We start from the raw sequence: 22,897 nt of genomic DNA, 5'->3' as shown, positions 1-22,897 counted from the left end.
TAGTTTTAAAATCTTATAACAAAAAACAAAATAAAAATATTTGCACTTGTTACTATGTCTGCCTGCATTTGAAAGACCTTGAATCATGCACAAGGTATAAAATCACAATAATTTAAAAAATTAGAAATACTGAACTGGTGTGACATCAAAAGTGATGTTTCAAATGAAAAAATTAAGTTATTTTATGGGACAGACTAATGTTTAATCAAGAAAAAATATTTTTAAACAAATAATTCCCATAAGAATTTCTGACAAAGCTATTCACTTCAAACATGGCATTCAAATCAATTACTTAAAAACTAAAAAATGCCCAGCATTGTAAAAGTGTTGCCTACTACATTGCTTAATAAGTGAAAACATATTGTTTAGTAAAAAATGAAAAGAAGTATTCTAGGAGTCTTATCAGAATCATGAACCATCTTTTCTCGAGTTCATGTTCAGAAATTTAACACTTCTTTTTTTTTTTTTTTTTACCTTTTCTGGTTTAGTGGTAAATAATCACACATATGATAGACATCAGATTTCATAATCATATTTTGGCACTATAAAGAATTTAGCAATTTTGCATCTAGGATACGTCTGACACCATCCAGTCTTTCACTGGACGTAGTTGCTCATATTCACTGCAAACGCAAAGCATCTTTCAAGTTAAAAAAAGCAAAGAATAGTTATCAAAGAAAATGAATAAAATCCATAGTGAGATAATTTTTTAGAAAATGATTGAAGTTTTAACCCAAGAAAGGACTCTTAAGAGTGTCTTATAGCTTAGAATAAGAACATGTCAATCACGATTAAGCTTCTGGAATCGGAATCCCTTTGAAATGCAGCTGTTTCTTCTTTAATTGTGGCAGCGGACTCTGAAGAAAAGAAAGGTCCAGCCTTAAAGATGAGTAAGGAATACAAAATAGCTCAGGATTAGTCGTGGAGTTCAAAGGTCGCTAATTACACTAAGGAGTTCCCAGACACAGGGAAAACATTAAACTGGTCACCTACCAAACGGGAAACAGACTTTGTCTTCATAAATTATCCTGAAGCGACAGGTTTCTAGACAAAATCAAAAGCATCACAGCATGCTCAGCTGATCTCAATGGGATGAACACGAGTTGGTTTCAGTTCTGTAGCGTTATGTTAGAATGGGATGGCAACAGATGGCATCAGGTTCTCCACAGCCCCTGTAGTACTTTTCTAGTACTCCCTAGATTTTCCTCTGGTTTCTAGAAATGTCAAATCAAAGAATCACTGCTTTCTATGATTATTTAGAAGGTTTTGCTGAGTAGGTTGTATATCAAGTCTCTGCCTACACACTGGATAAATGCCTCTTGATGATCTTAGTGTACTTTGCTAAACATTTATAGAATCAAGATTTCCAAATAGCTCCATTAATATTCAGTGTTAAGCTTGTCTCAAATTTAAGAGAGATCAAATAACTTGGGGAATGTTTTCTTTCTTCTTTGAAAAGATACGTCTTTACTATTGATTATCTATGATTAAGCTAGAATAGCAAGTTAAAGTCCTGCTCAGGCAGTTAAATTCTATTTTCTCCATTACTTGAGATAATTTTGAACATGGAAGATTATGCTATGATAATGCTTTGCAGAAAAGGAGTTTATAATGAATGGGACTGACTTTAATTATAACATCATATATCAAATCTCAAATTTATGTGCAATATCCCATTAAACTATCCTAGCTTTCTTTCCAGAAGTTAGTAGCTTTTCTAAGGTCTTCCTTAGGAGACTCATTAAAAAAACAGAAACCAAAATATAATTGTTAATTCAATTATATATAATATACTTTTTAAAATAATGCTTCTAATTCTGTTCTATAAAAAGAACTCTGATATGAATTAAATTTTGAGGATCTTACGATTTCATCTTTTTTTAAATGTTCACTTAATGTCCAGTGAACTTGACAATGAACTGCTGTGAAAACAGAATGTGACATATAATTGTAAAGATAAGTAGAGGATAAGGAACATGACTTCATGGCTTCTGAAGAACTAAGCGAATGCTGATAGGAAAATAAGAGTGACAAATTTAAAGAAAATATGCTACATGAGACAAATAATAAATGATACTCTCTACACAAAGAATGGTTTTTGAATTTTGACATGAATTCATTCATTAATGAATTTTAATATAATAAAACAAGGAAAAAGCAATATTATATCTAAATTTATCTTCTAAAAAAATTGGCTGCAGACATTAAGTGATCACAAAACACTATGTTCAACTTCCAAAGGTATTCCACCCCCTCTTAATATGCTTACTGACATCCTAAGCAAAATGTTATTGCGGGAGATTAATAAATACTTAAAAAGTGACTCTAGAATGGAAATAGACACTTTCAATAGAATTATGCAGATTCTTTATTAGTCAGTAGCACAGTTTTGATTGAGAAGAGGTTAACAGTTAAAACGATTTTCCTTTGATCCATAAGCTGTTTTTTCAAGATATTTGCATTTGTTTCTAATCTGGTTCTGGTATTCTGTAACAACACACTAGAAGCTTAGGGCTTACAGTTGCTTAGCAAATAGTTTTTTACCGTGCATGGCATCTATAATTCATTGGTAATGGCTGCTTAGAGTTCTGCACTGAGAATGAGTCTGTACCCTTATCCAGGAAGGCTCAGTGGAGACATAGGACTGTGATTGATTAGTAATGTCTGCCACAGGGGCAGGAAGGAACATGAGTGACAGTATCATCTGGTACTTTTCTAAAAGAAGCCTAAAGTAAATCATTATTGTTTTATGCTCTGAGTCATCTTCAAGTAAAATAAAAATGTAACAGAATTGGAAACATTAGTCTCTAAAACATTCTTTTAAGTAATATCAGACTGAAAGTATTAAACTGCAGTATTTTCTATAATTACATCAATGATTTTTCACTCACACTGGTAATAAGCATTATGTTGCTGTTGTTAGGTGCTGTGGAGTTGGTTCCAACTCACAGCGATCCTAAGCACAAGAAAACCAAACACTGCCCAGTCCTGTACCATCCTCACAATCATTGCTGTGTTTGAGCCCATTGTTGCAGCCACTGTGTTAAGCCATCTCCTTGAGGGTCTTCCTCTTTTTCTTTTTTATGTGTACGCTTATAACTTCAGCGAAAAAGAGTTTATAAGCATACACGTTAAAATAAAAGGTGATGATTTCATTTACGCTATTTTACCATTATATAAATTTCTCCAACTTGAACACGAGAAAATTACAATAATAATGATCTGTATGCTATTGGAGCAGGAGCTTTAGAATTCCAGATATAATAATCAGAAGAAATTAGCTTCCGGTCTAAAAAGAAAAGAAAAGAAATTCATGGTAAGACTATTTTATCTTAAAAATTACATGAGAGCACAAAGTTACGGTTTTTTAAAATTGTGGAATCATTTCAAGGGAATACTTTGAAATATTCATTTTAATTCTACTTAACAAAGCATTGTTATAAATTTTACCATTTAAAAAATATGGCAGATTAAATATTTGAATATCTCTGAGCTTGTATGAAACAGTGAAATGCATATATCTTTCATTTATGCCAAACCTGCCAGTTTTTGCTTAAATTTTCACTAAATTCTGTTTCTTGTGGACCATTACATCAACTGCAAAAACATTTAAAATGCTTTCATTGGTTCCCCTTCTGTAGCCTCTTCACCACGGTCCTGATTCTAGGCTTGCTACTCTTTACCCGTTCAAAGTGTCAGAGACAGAAATAATCACCCAGCTGTTTCTAGCAACTTTCTCAATAGATTGCTTCTCTTACTATAGTTCCTATTGAATTTAAGCTTTATGTTTTAATGGCTTTGTAACTTTGGACAAATGGCAATCTCTTTGAACTTCAGTTTTCTGATATGAAAAATTGAGATAATAATGCTCATTTGGAGCTAGACACATGTAAATTATTTTTATATATATCACTAAATACCTGATGCACGATTTTCTACCTTTCTTCATGCCCTACTCCATAATGAAAAGGTTATAGGATGTATTACCTTATTTATTTATTTAAAATATGAGAACCTAGTAACACTGAAAGGCAACAGAGATATTGGTTAAGAGGGCAGGCTCCAGAGCCAGACTGCTTAGAGTTCTATCATTCACTAGCTATGTGGCCTTAACCAAGTTACCTAACCTCTCTGTTCATTTGGTTTCCTCACATGTAAAATGGAGATAATAACAAGACTTACATAGGAGCCCTGGTAGTGCACTGGTTAAGAGCTTGGCTGCTAACCAAAAGATTGGTAGTTCATATCCACCAGCCGTTCCTTGGAAATCCTATGGGGCAGTTCTACTCTGTCCTATAGGGTCAATATGAGTCCAAATCGACTCGACAGCAACAGGTTTTTATGGGATATACGGTGCTGTGAGGGTTAATGAGTTAATACACAAAACACTCAGAACTGTGCCTGGCACATAGTAATCAACGAATGTTAGCTATTATTATTCAAATTAGCATTATTATTAGCATTACTAATCTGTTTTTAAAACTAAATTATATATTAATCTGTTTTTAAAACTAAATTATATATTGTGAATGTAGATTCCATTGTCAAGATAATGGCAAAATAAAGGTTTGATAAACTGGCAGTCATTTTCTGAAATGAAAAGGAAAAGAAATAAAACACTGATCACAATGATCCATTTAACATGAGCTCTTTCATTCAATGTATTTTATATTAAACAGCTGGTACATTACTTAAACTTCCCATCCTATATTATGCTATTTGAAAATTACTGTAATATGTTTAGTTAACTACTTAAACCATTTTAGCCACTCTCTAAAGATACAGCATATTTCCCACAGATACTCATCACCAGTGAGTCAGTCCCGACTCATGGCGACTCCATGTTACAGAGTAGAAATGCTCCACAGGGTTTTGTTGGCTGTGATCTTTATGGAAGCAGATTGCCAGGCCTTTCTCCTGTGGTGCTGGGAGGTGAGTGCTAGCCATCAACTTGTAGGTTAGTAGACAAGTGCAAACCTTTTATACCACTCGACCTTACTATCTAAAGAGACAGCACATTTCCCATAGATACAATCTAAACTGTCTGTCTGTCTCAACTGACTTAACCATATTGTGCCTTCATAAATAAATGCATTATGAATACTCATATATATATAAGCATTTCTTTAACAAAACAAATGATGTAGGAGAAAACACAGGGCACCGAGGGAGGTAAAAAATATTGGCTTATATTGATTACATAAAATTTACTATTGCTATTCACAAGTAATTGCTTAGAATTTTGTAGTTCTGAGCTCTGTTACTGAAATTTTCAAGTACAGAGTCCTTCCTATTTTAAGGATCCTAACCCTTATTTTTGGAAACCCTGTTGGCATGGTGGTTAAGTGCTACGGCTGCTAGCCAAAGGGTTGGCAGTTCGAATCCGACAGGCGCTGCTTGGAAACTCTATGGGGCAGTTCTACTCTGTCCTATAGGGTCGCTATGAGTCGGAATCGACTCGACGGCACTGGGTTTGGTTTGGTTGGTTGGAACCCTTATTTTTAAAGCACTTGGCTGCTAAATGAAAGGTCAGCGGTTCAAAATCACCAGCTGCTCTGTCGGAGAAAGATGTGGCAGTCTGCTTCCATAAAGATTTACATACTTGGAAGCCCTATGGGCAGTTCTACACTGTCCTGTAGGGTCCCTGTAAGTCAGGATTGACTCGATGGCACTGGGTTTGGTTTTTGGTTGATAACCCTTGGTTTAGGAAATACTTACCTAAATATAGTAGTTCTATTCTCCTAATGTATGAGGCAAAAATTCCTGCTTAAGGTAAGTTTCACTAACTCTACTTCATTCTGATAGTTTTCTATTTTATGTTACTTTAGCATGTATGTATTCAATCTGATGTAAATAATATTGAATTCATTTGTAAATTGCTTTTTGTCTCCTTATATTTTCACATATATGTTTTGTTTTACAGCCAATAAACTCACCACAGGCAGTTTCTGTAACTGGCTGCTAACATAAAGGTTAGCAATTCGAACCCACCCAGCAGCTCTGCAGAAGAAAAGCCGGGCAAACTACTTCTGTAAAGATTATGACAATGTGAAGCAGTTGTGCTCTGTAACATATGAGGCCTCCTCTCCATGAGTTGGGGGCCGACTTGATGGCAGCTCACAACAACAATACTTGGTAGAGTAGGGAAGGTGCTAAATAAATACCTGTTGACATTTACTTAAAATATTAAAAAAAAAAATTTAATAATAATTAAAAAAAAAAAAAAACCCATTGGCATCAAATCCTTTGCCACTCATAGTGACCCTACAGGGCAGAGGAGAACTGCCCCAAAGGTTTTCCAAGGAACGTCTAGTAGATTTGGACTGCCAACCTTTTGGTTAGCAGCCAAACTCTGAACCACTGCACCACAAGGACTCTAATATCTAACATTTATTGAATTCATACTATACACTTAGCATCATGCTAAGTGTCGGGTTGACATATACATATACATAACAAAGCTGAGGTAGATAATACTGTTATTTCCATTTTATAGATGAGGAAACTAAAATTTTGAGAAGTTCACTAAGTTGCCCCAAGTTACACAGCTAATAAAGTATCTGAGCCAGACTCAACCCTTGTCTGTTTGACACCAATGCCCCGTGAACACCTCTGAATAAAAGAGCGTATTTATTATAACCAGAACAAAACGAATCCAACCTTGTACTGAACCCCATCTCCATCCCAATCCTTGCTCATCCAGACCATTTTACAAACAGGAGAAGGCAAAGGACAACGTAAAGTACGTAGACTGTTATGCAGCTGTGTGATTAGGCCAGACTTTTTACATGTTAGGATTATTCTCTGATGTCTAAATTCTGTTACATTTAAATTTACCTTAGGTAATAACTGCATAACACCATTGAATTCCCCCATGTTAGCTGGAATCTGTACAACTTACGTGTACTTATTTTTGGTTTTCCTGATGCAAACACTTGAACTGAATGCTGATCCGCATAACATCCAGTGAGTGTGTAATCTAAGATCTTAAAGTGAAGCTAGAAAAAGAGAATGTACCAAATTGAGGTGATCATTTGTTAAAATGACAGTCACATTTTTTCCCCTTGATATAATCTTAGGGAATTTATCTTACACAATTCATAAAAGTTGCAGATATTAAACCTGAATATTGTGTGTGTGTAATTACCTTTATGTACACACACACACACACACACAGTTTTTCCCTTTGCATTAGGGCCATTTCATTGTAAGGCTACCATTATGAAGTGCTTAACATATATGAAATGTTTGATTAATAGGAATTCTAATCCATACTGCAAGGTAGGAACAGTAGTCCCATTTAACAATCAAGGGAACTAAGGTTTAGAGACAGAAGCAATTAGACCCTAGCATGTAAGTGGCAGAGCCAGCATTTCAACTCAGACCTGACTGACTATAAATGCTGCTGCTCTTCCCCTATACTGGCCGGTATGCTCTACATTCTCTTCCATACCTAGGACTATGTTGGTGTAATGTATTTCACAACAGGCAGGAACGTATATACCTTCTAGCAAAAGACAAGAATGCGATTACTAAAACAGAAACACTATTTAGGTTTGGGGGAATGAGCTACTCAATTTTCCAGAAAACAAAAATTTAACCTTTTTTTTTTTTAAACTAAACTTAGATGTTATCCCTTCCCGAAGCCATGAAACCTTCCTAAAATTTAGTCTATAGTTCCTGGATTTAATTGATAATGTGGGGCCATCACTATAAACACCAGTTAACATACTGTGTTGTAATAGAGTGGGCCATTCGTCCCATCTCTGAAGGCATAAAGCTGGGGTGATTCTGAGTGACACTGATAGTCAGGTGAACAATGAAAAGTCTGTTTTACAGAGTTCTAGTCTCCTTTTGCTGTGGTTCTCTTCATCTCTGCTGTCTACTTCCCGATGCCGAATGCTCCTGGTTTTTCAGTATCCTGATATTGTTTCTACTTTTTTTTTCCTTCATCTTCCTTCTCTGCACATTTCTCCCATTTCTGAACTTTCTCCTTTTGATTCTAAAACTAATCACAGGCATATGATGTAATTTTCAGATTTTCTTGGCAATTCTTTTCCTTATTGCAACTGAAATTATTGCTGAAAGTAAAGGGCTTCGCTGGAAGTTATGGCAAAACTGATTTCCACATAACTGAGACATAAAAACCACCCAGTCCTCTGAAGGACACACAGTGGGGTAACATCCCACATTTCTTCTGGAAATAGGAATTTTAACAATAATCCTTGAAAGAGAGCTTGTGGACATAGTTGAGAAGAAATGAGTATCACCAGTGTACTTCACTACTACCACCCCTACCCAGAAACCCAGTGCCGTCGAGTCGATTCCAACTCATAGTGACCCTATAGGACAGAGTAGAACTGCCCCATAAAGATTCCGAGGAACGCCTGGTGGATTTGAACTGCCACCTTTGGTTAGCAGCCGTAGCACTTAACCACTATGCCACCAGGTTTCCACTACCACCCCTACTTGCCTTTATATAGATTTCAATCTTCCTTCTTTGATTTATGTGATATCATTCTGCCTGGTACCTTTCTGATCACCCCTTAAATTTCCCTCATTGGTTCACCTGAATCTTCCTCCTATTTTATCTTTTTCTGATCTTATTCATTTCCACTGCCACAACTATTTCTTCTTTGTGAAAAACTTTTAAGTTCTTATATCCAGTTGAGCTCACTCTTAAGAATCAAGCTTTACCTCTTTAGCTACCTACTGGACACTTACATTGGGATATATTGCTATCACTAGCAATTGAGATAATTTTAAGCCCACTCCCTCTCACCTTTCTCTCTGTTAGCACTTTTTTTTTTTTAATTGAACTTTAAATGAAGGTTTACAGAACAAACTAGTTTCTCATCAAACAGTTACTACTACCATGACCTTGCCTTGTACAGGCTGTGTTGGCTTCCCCAATATTGTGTACTGTCTTACCCTTCACTGAAGTTACCACTTATCTATTGTCTATTGTTTTTCCATCCCCACCCCTCCACTCCCTCATAACAATCAAAGATAGTTTCTTTTTGTATGTAAACCTTTTCATTAGTTTTTACAGTGGTGGTCTCATACAATATTTGTTCTTTTGTGATTGACTTATTTCACTCAGCAAAATGCCCTCCAGATTCATCCATGTTATGAGATGCTTCACAGATTCATCGTTGCTCTTTATCATTGCGTAATACTCCACTGTATGTATGTACCAGTTTGTTTATCCATTCATCTGTTGATGGTTGTTTCCATCTTGTTGCTATTGTGAACAATGCTGCAATGAACATGGGGGTACATATATCTATTCATGTGATGGTTCTTATTTCTCTAGGATATATTCCCAGGAGTGGGATTGCTGGATCATCGGTATTTCTAGCTTTCTAAGGAAGTGCCATATCGTTTTCCAAAATGGTTGTATCATTTTGCATTCCCACCAGCACTGCACAAGAGTTCCAATCTCCCCACAGCCTCTCCAACATTTGTTATTTTCTGTTTTATTGATTCGTGCCAGTAATGCTGGGGTGAGATGGTATCTTATTGTGGTTTTGATTTGCATTTCTCTGATGGCTAGAGATCATGAGCTTTCCTCACGTGTCTGTTGGCTGCTTGCTTGTATTAGTACTTTCTTATAAGTGTATTCATTCATTCAATAAATATTAACGGGCTAGGCAGTGGACTAGGTGTTGGGGATAAAACAATAAATGAGATTCACATGGAGTCCCTGCCTCTTAGAACTTCAAATCTGCTGTAAGTTATATATATCTTTGAATAACATCATCTTTGACTTAGCAGAGATTTCTTGTCTCTACATTTAGTTAGTGACAAAGGCTTTACCTTGATCCCAGCTTTTACAGCAGTCTCTTCCTTTCTCTCCCTTCCCTTCTTTTTCTGCTAACACTACACTAGCTCAGCATCAGTAACTTACTTCATCTGGAACACCGATAAAACCCCACTGCCATCAAATAAGATATAGCTATGAAATGAATTTGTTGTCTCTAGTTTTTCAACTCCCCTTCACCCATTTCAGACTGATCTTCATGAAGTATCAATTTATGAACCACTGCCTTACTAAAAAAAGCATAATATTTTCTGCCAAAACAATCTACAATCTATGCCTAAATTACTTATCTTGCCTTATGTGTTCCTACTGTTTCTAGCACTGGTTCCTAAGCTTGCCTTGTTTATCCTTCTTCACGCCTTTAATTATTTATTTACCTATACGAATATTAATCAATTGTCAAGGCTTCATATTCATGCCAATTTTGGCCTCAAAGTTTTGCTCCAACTTCTCTACAAGAAAACTTTCCTTGACCATTTTGGCTGGAAGTGCTCATTCTTTCCTTGGAACACCAAAAGCAATTAGCACTGATCAATTACTGATATGCATCATAGGTTAAAAGAGCCCTGGTGCACAATAAAGCGCTCAGCTGTGAACCAAAAGGTCAGTGGTTCGAACCACTAGCTGCTTTGAGGAAGAAGGATGTGGCAGTCTGCTTCCATAAAGATTTATAGCCTTGGAAACCTTATGGGACAGTTCTACTCTGTCCTATAGGGTCACTATGAGTCGGAATCGACTCAATAACAGTGGGCTTATCATTGATAAACACCTAGAGGGCAAGGAGTACATCTTATATTTTTTGTATATAAATCTTGACTGTGATAAGAGCTGGGAAGAACCAAATTAATTTGTGGTATTTAGGTTGTACTTAACTGTTGTACCTTAAACCTTTGTTATTAAGTGGAATGGAAGACAATTACAATGAAACAAAAAGCATCTCACACTCATAGGGACCCTAAAGGACAGAGTAGAACTGCCCCACAGAGTTTTCAAGGAGCACCTGGTGGGTTCAAACTGCTGTCCTTTTGGTTAGCAGCTATAGTACTTAACCACTATGTCACCAGTGTTTACAAAGTCACTGTAGTGACTAGCTATTTAGATATAGTACATGGACCCAGCAGCATCAGTATCGCCTATAAAAACATGTTCGCAATGCTGAATTTTAGACATCTCTCCAGAATTACTGAAGTGATAGCAAGTCCACAATGATTCATAAGCACTTTAAAGTTTGCGATAGTGCACCCTGGATTGTACCTTGGCAAATTTATGGTGCATGTATGTCACTTGGAGTACTAATCTTATACTCAAATTTTGGTTATTAAGTATGTATTTTTGTATAATACATTAGATGAAACTCCCTTATGATCCTCAACTTTCCCCAAATTGAAAATTTCTTTGTTATAAAAATGAAAATTGCCCAGCTGAGATTCAACAGAAATCTTCCAAGAATATTAAAACTCATGTATCCAAAAAAAAAAATTTTGTGAAGAATTTTCCACACCACTGAAAGTCTTTAAATTCTGTTTATATTTTATTTTATAAATGGAAATGCTAGTTCTGTCTTGATTTTCTCATTAAATAAAAATCAGATAAAACAGTGTCTGGAAATATATTATCAAAACCATAGCGAAGTATGAAATTCCCTCTTCAAAATCCATTTAATTTTATGTGAACATTAAGATAACAAGGTTATAATGTAAAAATCAATCTAATTGTCTAATCCAGTAGTCAGTTTTGAACTCATGTAAAAAAAAAGGAAAAATGCCAAAGCAATGGATCTCTGAGAGGAAGCTATTTTAGTGTAACAATAGTGCTTTGATATGTTTATTAATGAAATATTATCGATGGAGAAGAACTGAAATTAATATATGTCTGTTAGACCAAGGCTGAAGACGCTGCCTCAAACCATAATAATTGATTACATCAGTTCATTTGTCTAATGGGAGGGAACAGTTACAAACCAGAGGACATCATCTTTCTTTGATGAGCACCGAGTAATACAGCCCTGAATCTTTAAAAAAAAAAAAAAAAAGCATCTCACAGAAATCCAAAAATATCTTACCCCAGACAAAAAGAGGAATTAAAAAAATTACTGGAGAACATTAAAAGTCAACTAGATATACACAATTTGAAAACAAAATAAAGTCTATTTTCACCAAAATAAAAAAACAAAGTTTCTGATGTGATGACCATAGAAATACATTTACCTTTACATATGCTGTGCCTCCAATACAAATCTGGTCAAATGGCTGCTTCTCATGGTTCTTTGCCTCAAAAGTTACAGTTCCAGAAAGAGTAATTTCCATTGATTTTGGGAACTTTTGGCCTGCAAACACAAATATATCAATCAACTATTCTAAAATAGGCAGATTCTAAAGTAGATGAAAGCATGAAAAAAATCAATAAACAATATCTAACTTACCTATAGTCCAGACCAATAAGCTTTTCTCTCGAAATACTTCGAGCTGGCCAAAACTAACTTTGTATTCCACATGTGTGACTGGACCTCTTAAAAAAAAAAGGTACAGAATAGAAAGAAATATGATCACAGACATATAGCTTTAGGAGATGGAAGTCAAATCTTACTACTATTACTTAATGTAAGAGCAACATCAGAGCAGATCTGTAATTAAGTTTGCAGAATGAAGTTGAGCAAGTAATGAGTGTTTCTCAAAACACACCAGAAGTCACTGAAACAATTTTTGGTGATGACATACATTTCACTATAAAGCACAGAGACTACTATAAAATCATATGGAATGTATTAATACAGTCATATGGGTTAACATGTAACATTAAACTATGATCTTACTATGTATCTATGTATACTTTGGAAAGAAGTATGCTGCAGATTAAATTTAAAAGTAGAATCGATGAAGTACTCTTATGGTATAATTGGCTTAATTCACCAGGTAGTTGATAGTTGGGCTCGATGTGCATGTAGAATACAGAGTAATGACTAGAAATACAATCGGTAGTGAAATATTCCCTGAGGAAGCTACAATGACTTAAGTTTATAACTTACTAGCAAGTTTAATTAGAAAATGAAGGCAATTAAAGGAAAAGAGATTATTTTTAAGACTATGCGTTGGTTCAGAATCAGCATTCATTTGAATAACAAAATTATCTAGATATTAAAATAAGGTAAAAAAAAAAAGAATCATTCATTGTGGGGCAGTGTGGATGTACTAAGGAAAGTAGAAATCAAGGCGTCATGTCATTTTATTCCTCCTACCTATTGTAAAAAGGTATATGAGCTTCACAGAATTCAAAATTATTTTTCACACTTTCATGAAGTTTTAAATTAACTGTTATTTTTAGTTGTACTTCTTCCTCCTGCATTTGATAAAACCCCAAAATTGGTGGGACAGGGACCTGGAAACAAACAAACAAATTTTTACATAATTTTCAGGTTAATGGATCTAAAATATCAATGGTGACTAAGAAAAAAGCCTTGCAGTGATCTATTATTTGTTCTGTCTCTACAAGGAATTCTTATCTCTTTCTATTCCCAGAGATGAGAAAGGTGCCTTACAAAGGTGAGCAATATGTTTTTTTTCCTATTTTTGCTTGTCCATGTTCCCTTCCTTCAAGTTATCTATGATCTACAACACAGAATGTACACTAGGCATACTGATTATTGCTGCCCTGCCCAGGGTTCCTGCTGCCCCATTTGTAACCTGTGACCCATAATCCCTTAGCTCAGCAGTAGCTTACTTGACTGGTCATCAGCACCTTACTGAAGGGGAAACAATCTGTATGTTGGGATGAGCCAATCTGATTCTTTCTGGAACTTTTGAAGTAAGATTTGAGAGACTCTACTTGCATAGTATAGGCGCTAGAGCGGGAAGGTCATGTGCGAACAAAGAAACCCAGGTGAAAGAGGAGACTGAGAAGCAGATATCAGACAGACACTGTCAATGTTAAGTATAGAGTGGTTTTGATTTTGATTTTCTCGTTCTAGTCCCAGTACAGCCTGGCTCAATTTCTTATCCTTGGCTGACAATGTGATTGCCTATTTCGTTTACCTGTTACTTAAGCTTAAGTTTTACTTAAGCTAGCTTGAGTACTGATTCACAACTAGGACCAGAGACAAATGGTACAGTAGAAGAGAGGCTGGGCCCTGGAGTCTGAAAAATTTTGATTGAAATCCAGGTTCTGCCACTTAACATAGCATTTATTCAATGACTGACAAACAGCTATTAATTATGTATTTTTAACTATAGCTACCTGGGATTAGACGTATTTTATGCTCATGGTTCAAATTATGACTAAATCATAATAGAATCTATCTTATGATCACGGATTCCTTATCAGGGAACACTAAAAAAAATAACAATAATAATAATTCAGTGACTTTGGAAACCATTTAATGCTGTTACAGACACCAGAGATCAGAGACATCCCGTTCTAAGAACTGATCTTCATCTGAATTCATTCATTATTGTCTGGTAAACAACTCATGAAAAGTTCTCATTTAGAATAAAAGTATGAATGATTTGCTTATTAATAGTATTTGTATATATAAAGATTAGCAAAGTCTCAACTTTTCCAAGGTTGCATACCTGGGAAGTATAGTAGCATAAGTTGAATGATTCTAAAGGTGGAGTGAATGGAAATTTGTAAGGTCCACTAAATGCAGAATCAGCCATTGCATCAATACTACTAGATGTCAGGATGGCAGAGTCAAGAGAAGTCACACAAGGATGAACCAGAATATCCTGAAGTGGAGATCCATTGGTGGGGAGACTTAAGCTGATGGTAACACTTGGCATGATTCCTTCCAAATCACACTGTAATATAAACAGAAATGGATATTACCAAGATCTTAGAAGCACACACTTCCCATGTGGGCTTTTCTAAATTTATCAGAGTCATTTTCCTCAACTCATTTTTCCCTCAAGCTATTATTCTCCTTACTTTCTGTGTTTTGGTTAATGGTTCAATCACCCTCTCAGACACCCAAGCCAGAGACCAGGAGAGTATTCCTAGACCTCCCTCTGCTTACCTCCCAAAGCCTAAAAAGCTGTTTTAAATTCACTGATTTCTCTCCATTCCTGTTGCAGCCACGCTGGCCTAGGAACTTACAATTTGTTACAGCCCTCTACAGGTGTCTAGACTCACTTTCCTGTAATCAACCCACCCTCTATCAGTGCCAAACAAACAAAAACAAAACCCATTGCCGTCTAGCTGATTCTGACCCACAGCAACCCCGTGTCAGAGAGTTAGTGGTGAAATGAGGAGCAGAATTTCATTCCACTGGCTTTCAGTTTACCAGGTTTTCTACTAGGACTAAGATAAAATAACGATCATCATTTCTTTTTATAATAGGCTTCTCAATAAAACTCCTTGAAATACTAAGCTCCCAAATTACTTAAAATTATTTGGCTAACAGTCATACTACTTACATACAATTTTAAAGAAACAGTTTGTACATGGTTTAAGGTACACTCCCATCTTTTTTTTTTAAGACGTATTTTAAAGAAGAAAGTTTTCCATCATGATAATCTATATCAGGACTAAGAATAGGAACCAATTCAAAATTCCCATAAGCAATAAACTTGGGTCAGCCTATCAGTGAGCTGAGACATTTAAATACCGTTTTGTATATATATACATATATGTATTTTTTCACTTACCATTTTTTTAAATTGTACTTTAGATGAAGGTTTACAGAACAAACTAGCCTCTCATTAAACAGTACATATATTGTTTTATGACACTGGTTATCAACCCCACAACATGTCAACACTTTCCCTTCTCCACCTTGGGTTCCCTAATACCAGCTTTCCTGTCCCCTCTTGCCTTCTAGTCCTTGCCCCTGGGCTGGTGTGCCCCTTTAATCTCGTTTTGTTTTATGGCCTTGTCTAATCTTTCACTGAAGGTTGAACCTCAAGAGTGACTTCGTTACTGAGCTAAAAGGGTGTCCGGGAGCCCTACTCTCAGGATTTCTCCAGTCTCTGTCAGGCAAGTAAGTCTGGTCTTTTTTTGTCAGTTAGAATTTTGTTCTACATTTTTCTCCAGCTCTGTCTGGGACCCTCTATTATGATCGCCGTCACAGCAGTCAGTGGTGGTAGCTGGGCACCATCTAGTTGTGCCAGACTCAGTCTGGTTAAACACCATAATATAAATATTACATTACATACAACAGAAGGGGCTCTGGTGGTACAGGGGTTAAGCGTTTGGCTGCTAACCAAAAGGTCGCAGTTCAAATCCACCAGCCGCTCCTTGGAAACTCTATGGGACAGTTTCTACTCTGTCCTATAGGATCTCTATGAGTCGGAATCAATGGCAACAGGTTTTTTTTTGTTTATCTATACATAACACAAGGTCCCTGGGTGGTACAAATGTTCATACTTGGCTTCTAACTGGAAGGTTGGCAGTTTGAATCCACCTAGTGGTACCATGGAAGAAAAGCCTGATCATCTACTTCTCTAAGATTGCAGCCATAGAAAACCCTATGGAGTACAGGTCTACTCTGAAACACATGGGGTCACCATGAGTTGGGATCGACTTGATGGTAATGAGTTAATATTTTTTCCTGAATATGTAATGTATTCCTTATTTATTGCCACAGATACAAAAACAGAAATGAATTTTCCTACTTTTATTTCACAGAACTTATGAGAAAAAATGATTCAACTTATTTAAGACTTAGAAATGACATAATCCACAAACACCTCAATTTTGGAGCCATTTATAGTAATTTTTTCTTATAAAACCAATAACTAATTATTTTCGATTATGATAGAAGTGAGTTTAAAACAAAATGCACAAACTTCCAGCTGAGCTCGCTAACCATTTCAGCACCCACGTACTCCAACTAATAAGGAATACAAAAAGTAACATTATACAATTTCACATGGGTCTAACACCTAATGACTGCTGCTTATGATAAAAATCAAGAATGTCATTTAACAATGTAAAATGCAGTTTGCAAATCTTACTTTTGTCAGTATATGTTAAATGGCATGATAAAACAATTACCAGAGAAAATCTCACCTTGCAAGTTACAGCTCCAATGACTTGCCACATATCTGCTACATCCCGTTTATCATATTGCATGGATTTTACCTTTTCAGTGATAGAAATAGAAATTTGTGGTTTTCCTTTGTATGTTCCAGCCTTCCAGGCTGGCTGTTTTTGTGGTTGAGTCACAGAAGCAAAATTAGTATTATCTAATGAATTCTGTAAGTTGGTATCTAACAAAGTACCAAATGGACAAGTCTGTAGAAGTAAGTCAGGCAATTGGCTCAGTTTTGTATTTAGCTCAGCATCATTCTTTTGACCCAAGTAAAGAAAATCCTGCACCCCAAAAAGAAGTTCAAAGCCTTGTGAAATTCCACTAATGCTAATTAATGGTGGACGAGGAGATAAAGTTTGTTCAACTAGTGGAACAGAAGCATATATCATGCCATTCTTTAGAAAAGCAACAACTGGCCAAAGTTCTCCACCTCCTACTGGGAGTCCATAGACAGATGTCTTATTGATGTGTGAACAGCTATCACGGCGCTCCACAAAGTCCTTATCATCATCGGATAATCTAAGTTCAAACAGTAGTGCTCTAAGGAAGGGGCCGTCTTCAGGAATAGGCATATAACTTGTTCCATTGAAGACTCTGGCTCGTTTTTCCACAGTTGGATACCGTCTGCGTTAGGGAAACAGAAACAGTATAAATGATTCTTCCTAGTAAAATCAAAATGGAAGAATAAAAACAAAAAACCAAAACCCACAAGGCATAGAGTAACAACAAAACAAACAACAAATACATACATACACCCACAAAAGCCAAAAACCAAAAAACATTATATTTTAAGTTCCTACACTATTGTTTATTTCACTATAGTAACTACTTGTTTCATACTTGGTAGGTTATTGCAAATGGTAAGGTAACACTATCCTTCATTAAAAATGCTTATTTCAATTTAGTTATTTAATTTTTTAAGTAATACATGGTTCTAATTCAAAATCCTTGTTCCTTGACTCAGATTCCCTCTTGGTAGGCAAGGAATATATATCCAGACTCGTTTTTTTTTTTTTTTTCCTTTTTGTTTTAATACCATCTTAGCATAACTAAACCTGTTGCTGTCAAGTCATTTCCAACTCAAAGCAACCCTACAGGACAGAATAGAGCTTCCCTGTAGGGTTTCAAGGAGGATCTGATGGATTTGAACGGCTGACCTTTGGTTGGCAGCCTGAGCTCTTAACTACTCACCACCACCACCTTAGGATAGTAGGACAAAAAGAAGTGGTTCAACTTAACCCTCCGAAATTCTGGATTCACTAATCGAAATGATACAATTTTAAAAGAAATTTTCTTCTATTCTACTCAACCTACAGTGAATAACAGGTACCTCAAGTCTTGCCAACCCCTGTAAGAATATGTAAGAGCATTTTAGCCATGATGGATTATTTCTATGGCCCTGGAAGACACTATCAGGCAATAAAAATAATAAGATCTGAATAATCCTTTATGGTTTCATGCTCCGGGCTGACAAGTTACAAATTCATCCTTTTATTTTTGTAAGCAAAATAGAAAATGCTTTTTCTCTTTTACATAAATCTGTTAGATCACATTTTTTTAGTTTAAAAAAATGTATTTTCCCTATTCCTTCTCCTTCCACTTCAAAATCCAGAGCAAATTCATCCATTCAAAAAAACATTAGCTATTAAATTTCGGGCAAATCATCTAACTTCCTTGAGCCTCTTTTTTTATTTGTAAAAGGATGGGGTGGTCACAATTCAGCAGGTGTCATTAAGGGTCAAGAACACACCTGGCCAAAGCAATTGTTTTAACTAATATTACTAGTAAAATATTGATGCTTGCTAATAATTTTTAAAAATAAAAAATAAGAATGTGTTAAAAGTTATCTATGTATTAGTGAGCCTTGTTCATTTACATTCTAATACTTTTTCTTGATTGAGAAAAGGGGGAAAGTAGCTAGCATGCCAGTAGTGGCTTAGCAAGTGAATGCCATTTCTTCCTGGAAGTCTCTGCCTAAGAATAGTTGAAAGCTGAACTCTAGTCCACAGTCTTATTCTCTAGTTGAAATCCTTCTTAAGTGTAAAAGTCTCAGAACCAAATGCATGCATGGGATCTTATATGATATCTCAGTACATGCTCAATAAATATTTTGTTGGATGACTCGCCCTGACATTTCGGATTTATCCTAGGCTTTCTCTACAAACAGGACTAAAACCTTAACTGGCCCTATAATTACGGGGTACAGCATCAACCTAAGGGATTCTTAAGCTTACAGCAAATCTCTAAACCAGAATCTAAACTAAGTTTTGGTGTGGGGAAAAAGAGTAGTTATAGGAAAGATAATTTGCCTTCTTGAATCTCAATTAATGGTCATTATACTGTAGCAGAGGGCCCTGGTGGCAAAGTGGTTAAGCACTTGGCTACTAACTGAAGGGTTGATGGTTTGAACCCACCAGCTACTCTGCAGGAGAAAGATGTGGCAGTCTGCTTCTGTAAAGACTTACAGCCTTACCCTATGAACAGTTCTACTTTGTCCTATACAGTCACTACGAGTCAAAATTGACTCAATGGCAATGGGTTGGCATACTTTGGCATATCTCTGGCTAATATACCAGTAAATATCTGTTGAGTCTAACACCGGCCCAGGCGACTCTACTCTGTCCTATAGGGTTGCTATGAGTCAGAAACAACTCGATAGCAGTGGGTAAATGTAAACAAACAAACAGAAAATAACAAATGCTGATGAGGATGTGGGGAAACTGGAACCCTTATCCATTGCTGGTAGGAATGCAAAATAGTACAGCCATTGTGGAAAACAGTGTGATGGTTCCTCAAAAAACTAGAAATAGAACTGCCATACGACCCAACAATTCCACTCCTAGGTATATACCCAAAAGACTTGAAAGCAGAGACTCAAAAAGAGACGTGTACACCAATGTTCACGGCAGCACTACTCTCAATAGCCAAAAGGTAGAAACAACCTAAATTCCCAGCAACAGATGAATGGATAAACAAAATGTAGTACATATATACAATGGACTACTACTCAGCCAGTAGGAGAAATGAAGTCCTGATACATGTTACTGTATGGATGGAGCTTAAAGACTTGCTGAGTGAAATAAGACAATCACAAAAGGCTAAATATTGTATGACCTCACTTATATAAAAGACAAGAAAAGGCAAATGTATAGAGAATATTTTATTAGTTTATTAGTGGCTATTAGGGGTGGGAGGGAGGGGGAAAAGGGGGTTAATGCTGATGGAAAAATCACATTGATTAAGGATATGGTTGCTGATTATTTTAATTGCCGTCAATAAGTTGTACACCTGTAAAAAGTTGAATTAAAGAAAAGAGAACCAAAACAGTACATTATAATTTCTGATTTAATGTCTGTCTTCTGTGCTATAAACTTTGGAGGTAGGGAAAAAAAAATTAGTGACTTCTTTTTAAATAAGGGCAACAAAGTTAACTGACAATGATAGATTAAGAGAGAATATCTGTAATATCTAAAAATGACTTGGGACTAAAATCAAGAATACACAATGAACTCCTGCAAAGCAGGAAGAAACTGCAATTCTCAAGGAAAAATGGACAAAGGATATAAGCAGGCAATTCACAGAAGAGGAAACACAATGAAATGCAAATAATATATTCTTTACACCAGAAAAAAAAAAAGATAAGTGTTCAGAAAAAAATGGAGACACAGGAACTGTCACTCACTGATGGTAAGAGCATTCTGAGGAACAAATTATTTGGCAGTTATTTAGTCAAAATCAATATAGGTATGCTCTACAGACCCATCTGAGGATAGCCACTGCAGCAGTGTTCTGATGGCCAAACACTGGAGGTAACCTTGGAGATCATCGGTAGGGGAAGGGGAGAGGTAGAATGTAGTGGGTGTACACTATGGAGTACTACAAAGCAGGGAGAGGTAATGCCCTAGATCTGCACTGCCCAATGTCACTAGCCACATATGGCTATTTCAATTTAAATTCAAATAAATGCGAACTAAATAAAATTAAAAATTGAGTTCCTCAATTACACTAGTCATTTTTCAAGAACTCAATAGTCACATGCAGCTAGTGACTACAATATTAGCATAGATTTAGAACATTTCCCATTTCTATCACTGCAGAAAGCTCTTTTGAACAGTACTGCTCCAGAAGGAACACAAAGTAACACTGATGTTTTTTAAAGGGAATTAAATCACAGCTAACCTATTATGTAAATTTAAAAATGAATACACAAACACATGCAAATAGAAGGACAGCAACAAACATAAGAGCTGCCTATGAGGGGGTTGCCATGCATTGGAATCCACTGGAAGATAACTTTTTTTTTTGTAATGATGGGAAGAGCAATGGGAGTTGGAAAAAAAGACACCAAAAGGTATACATAAGTAAAACGAGGGGTACCTCGGATGGACCAATGAGGCTGATGCACCAAAGACTAAAGAATATTATTCATCCTCAGTTCAACAACAACAATAAATTTAAGCGCTGGGCTGCTAATCCAAAGGTTGGAGGTTCAAATCGATCAGCTGCTCCTCGGGAGAAACGATGTGGCAGTCTGCTTCCATGGGGTCGCTATGAGTCGCAATCGACTTCATGGCAATAGGTTTGGGTTTTGGTGATCCCTGAGGAAACGCGTGAAGTCCAACTCTCATACTCTCAGTAACAAATTGTTTAGGTTGCAAAGAGGGAATTCTTCATACCAACACTGCCAATCACTTTATATTTAAATTACGTTCATCTTTATCAGCCTTAATCTCAGTTCAGAGCTACACCTCCTCGCTATAGAGCTTCCCTCAGAGAAGAGTGAATTGTCAATGTCCGCTGAGAATAAAAGCTGAAATACTTTGCTCAACTGGAGCCCATATTTTACAATGAGTTACTGTATAGTTCTCCTCACAGAGCTATTTTGTCAAAAAGGGGCAAATTCTAAAAGTGGGACCAGATCAACTTACATAACTAAGAAAAAGTAAATACAATATAACTTTTTGTACTTATTTCTATTATTTTCTTCAACAATTAGGAACTTAAAAGTAAACTATATGAAAACTTCTAGCAATGAAACAAGATGGAAGTAACAGTCTGATACTGCTCAGTAACAATTCCTGAAGAATAGATAAAAATGTCTTTGAATAATTTTACGCAGTGAAAGTAGAAATTGAAACATGGTCAGTGCTTAATAAGTTTTTTTTTCCCCCTTTCCCTTCTCCATCTCCCTATCAATCCTAGGCTGGAAGAGTTAATTATAAGCTACAGTAATACTAATAATAGAAAACACATATAATAATACGTGTCAGGCATCTACTAGTTTAATTTTCACAACACTACGAGGTAGTATTACTAAAATCTCCATTTAACAGATGCAAGAGAGGTTAAGATGTGGCGGAGCTGGGATACACTGCACCACAAAACAATGCTACATTATAATGTCCGTATTTTCTCGCCGATCCGTCATCCCTGAGTTTTCAGACTTGTATTTACCTTGAGAATTTCACGGTGCCACAAACTGGAGTTCCCGGTTCGTGGCTTATGAGCCACACTGCCCGCTGAGCCATGATGGATAGATGGGTATCAGCCCATATTTAAGATCGCCACCGAGGAGAGCACAGGCAGGCTTTCTAGTTTGGACTCTTACCAGAAGCCCCGAGGCTCATCCTGAGCCACCTTCTGCCCCACCACTTACAAGTATGGCTCAGCAGAGAAGCTAGCTCCTGCAAGTGAGATGACTAAACCTCTGAGTCCCTCCTGGCCAAAACTTGCCACATAAAGTTCTGTGCGAACCTGCACCTAGAATCTAGAGAAACTTGCTGACCCCCAGCAACCCTATCACTTTCTTCTTCTAAAGTCCACTTCCGGGATGGTGGCCTGCAAGGATCATGCTTCCTCGCTGGTCCGTGCGACGAGCCTCTCTTCACTTCGCTAGCAGCTCGCTTCCCTCGTCGGCCCCTCCCGACGATCTCCTAGGCGCGCGTAGCTCCACTTCCGGCGTGTGAGGCGGTGACAATGGGAGCGGCGCGGGCGGCGCCGGGAGGCAGCTGACAGGCGTTTGCGGCTTCGCTTCATGGCCGCTCTCCCGC

The 22,897-nt window shown here is 36.6% G+C and overlaps 1 protein-coding gene across 3 annotated transcripts; it reads right to left on the bottom strand.

Annotated features, from left to right (window-relative positions):
• Nucleotides 1–2,350: 2,350 nt before the first annotated feature.
• Nucleotides 2,351–22,793, bottom strand: AP5M1 (adaptor related protein complex 5 subunit mu 1). 3 transcript variants are annotated; one of them, XM_064292533.1, is made up of 9 exons: nt 22,302–22,793; nt 21,225–21,445; nt 16,826–17,471; nt 14,389–14,616; nt 13,059–13,198; nt 12,246–12,331; nt 12,031–12,149; nt 6,902–6,998; nt 2,351–3,289 (listed from the first exon to the last, which is right to left on the bottom strand). In XM_064292533.1, exons 3-9 carry the CDS (start codon nt 17,417–17,419, stop codon nt 3,207–3,209), a joined length of 1,347 nt encoding a protein of 448 aa, XP_064148603.1. In that variant the 5' UTR covers nt 17,420–17,471; nt 21,225–21,445; nt 22,302–22,793; the 3' UTR covers nt 2,351–3,206. The 3 variants fall into 3 exon arrangements, with proteins under 3 accessions (XP_064148603.1, XP_003408716.2, XP_023401968.2); XM_003408668.4 differs by lacking the exon at nt 21,225–21,445; XM_023546200.2 differs by lacking the exons at nt 6,902–6,998; nt 21,225–21,445.
• Between the last annotated feature and the right edge of the window lie 104 nt (nt 22,794–22,897).

The sequence above is a fragment of the Loxodonta africana genome, chromosome 10, assembly GCF_030014295.1.
Source record: "Loxodonta africana isolate mLoxAfr1 chromosome 10, mLoxAfr1.hap2, whole genome shotgun sequence".
Lineage (NCBI taxonomy): Eukaryota > Metazoa > Chordata > Mammalia > Proboscidea > Elephantidae > Loxodonta > Loxodonta africana.
Note: the sequence above shows the minus strand (reverse complement) of the source record. Positions and strands in the feature narration are given on the sequence as shown.

Excerpts from the sequence above, each read along its gene's own strand:
- AP5M1 (XM_003408668.4), bottom strand. The coding sequence starts at position 22,375 with ATGGCTCAGCGGGCAGTGTGGCTCATAAGCCACGAACCGGGAACTCCA. Across the intron at positions 13,199-14,388 it reads TATGCTACTATACTTCCCAG|GTCCCTGTCCCACCAATTTT; the intron begins GTATGCAACCTT and ends GTTTGTTTCCAG. Across the intron at positions 6,999-12,030 it reads GAGGCACAGCATATGTAAAG|CTTCACTTTAAGATCTTAGA; the intron begins GTAAATGTATTT and ends CTCTTTTTCTAG.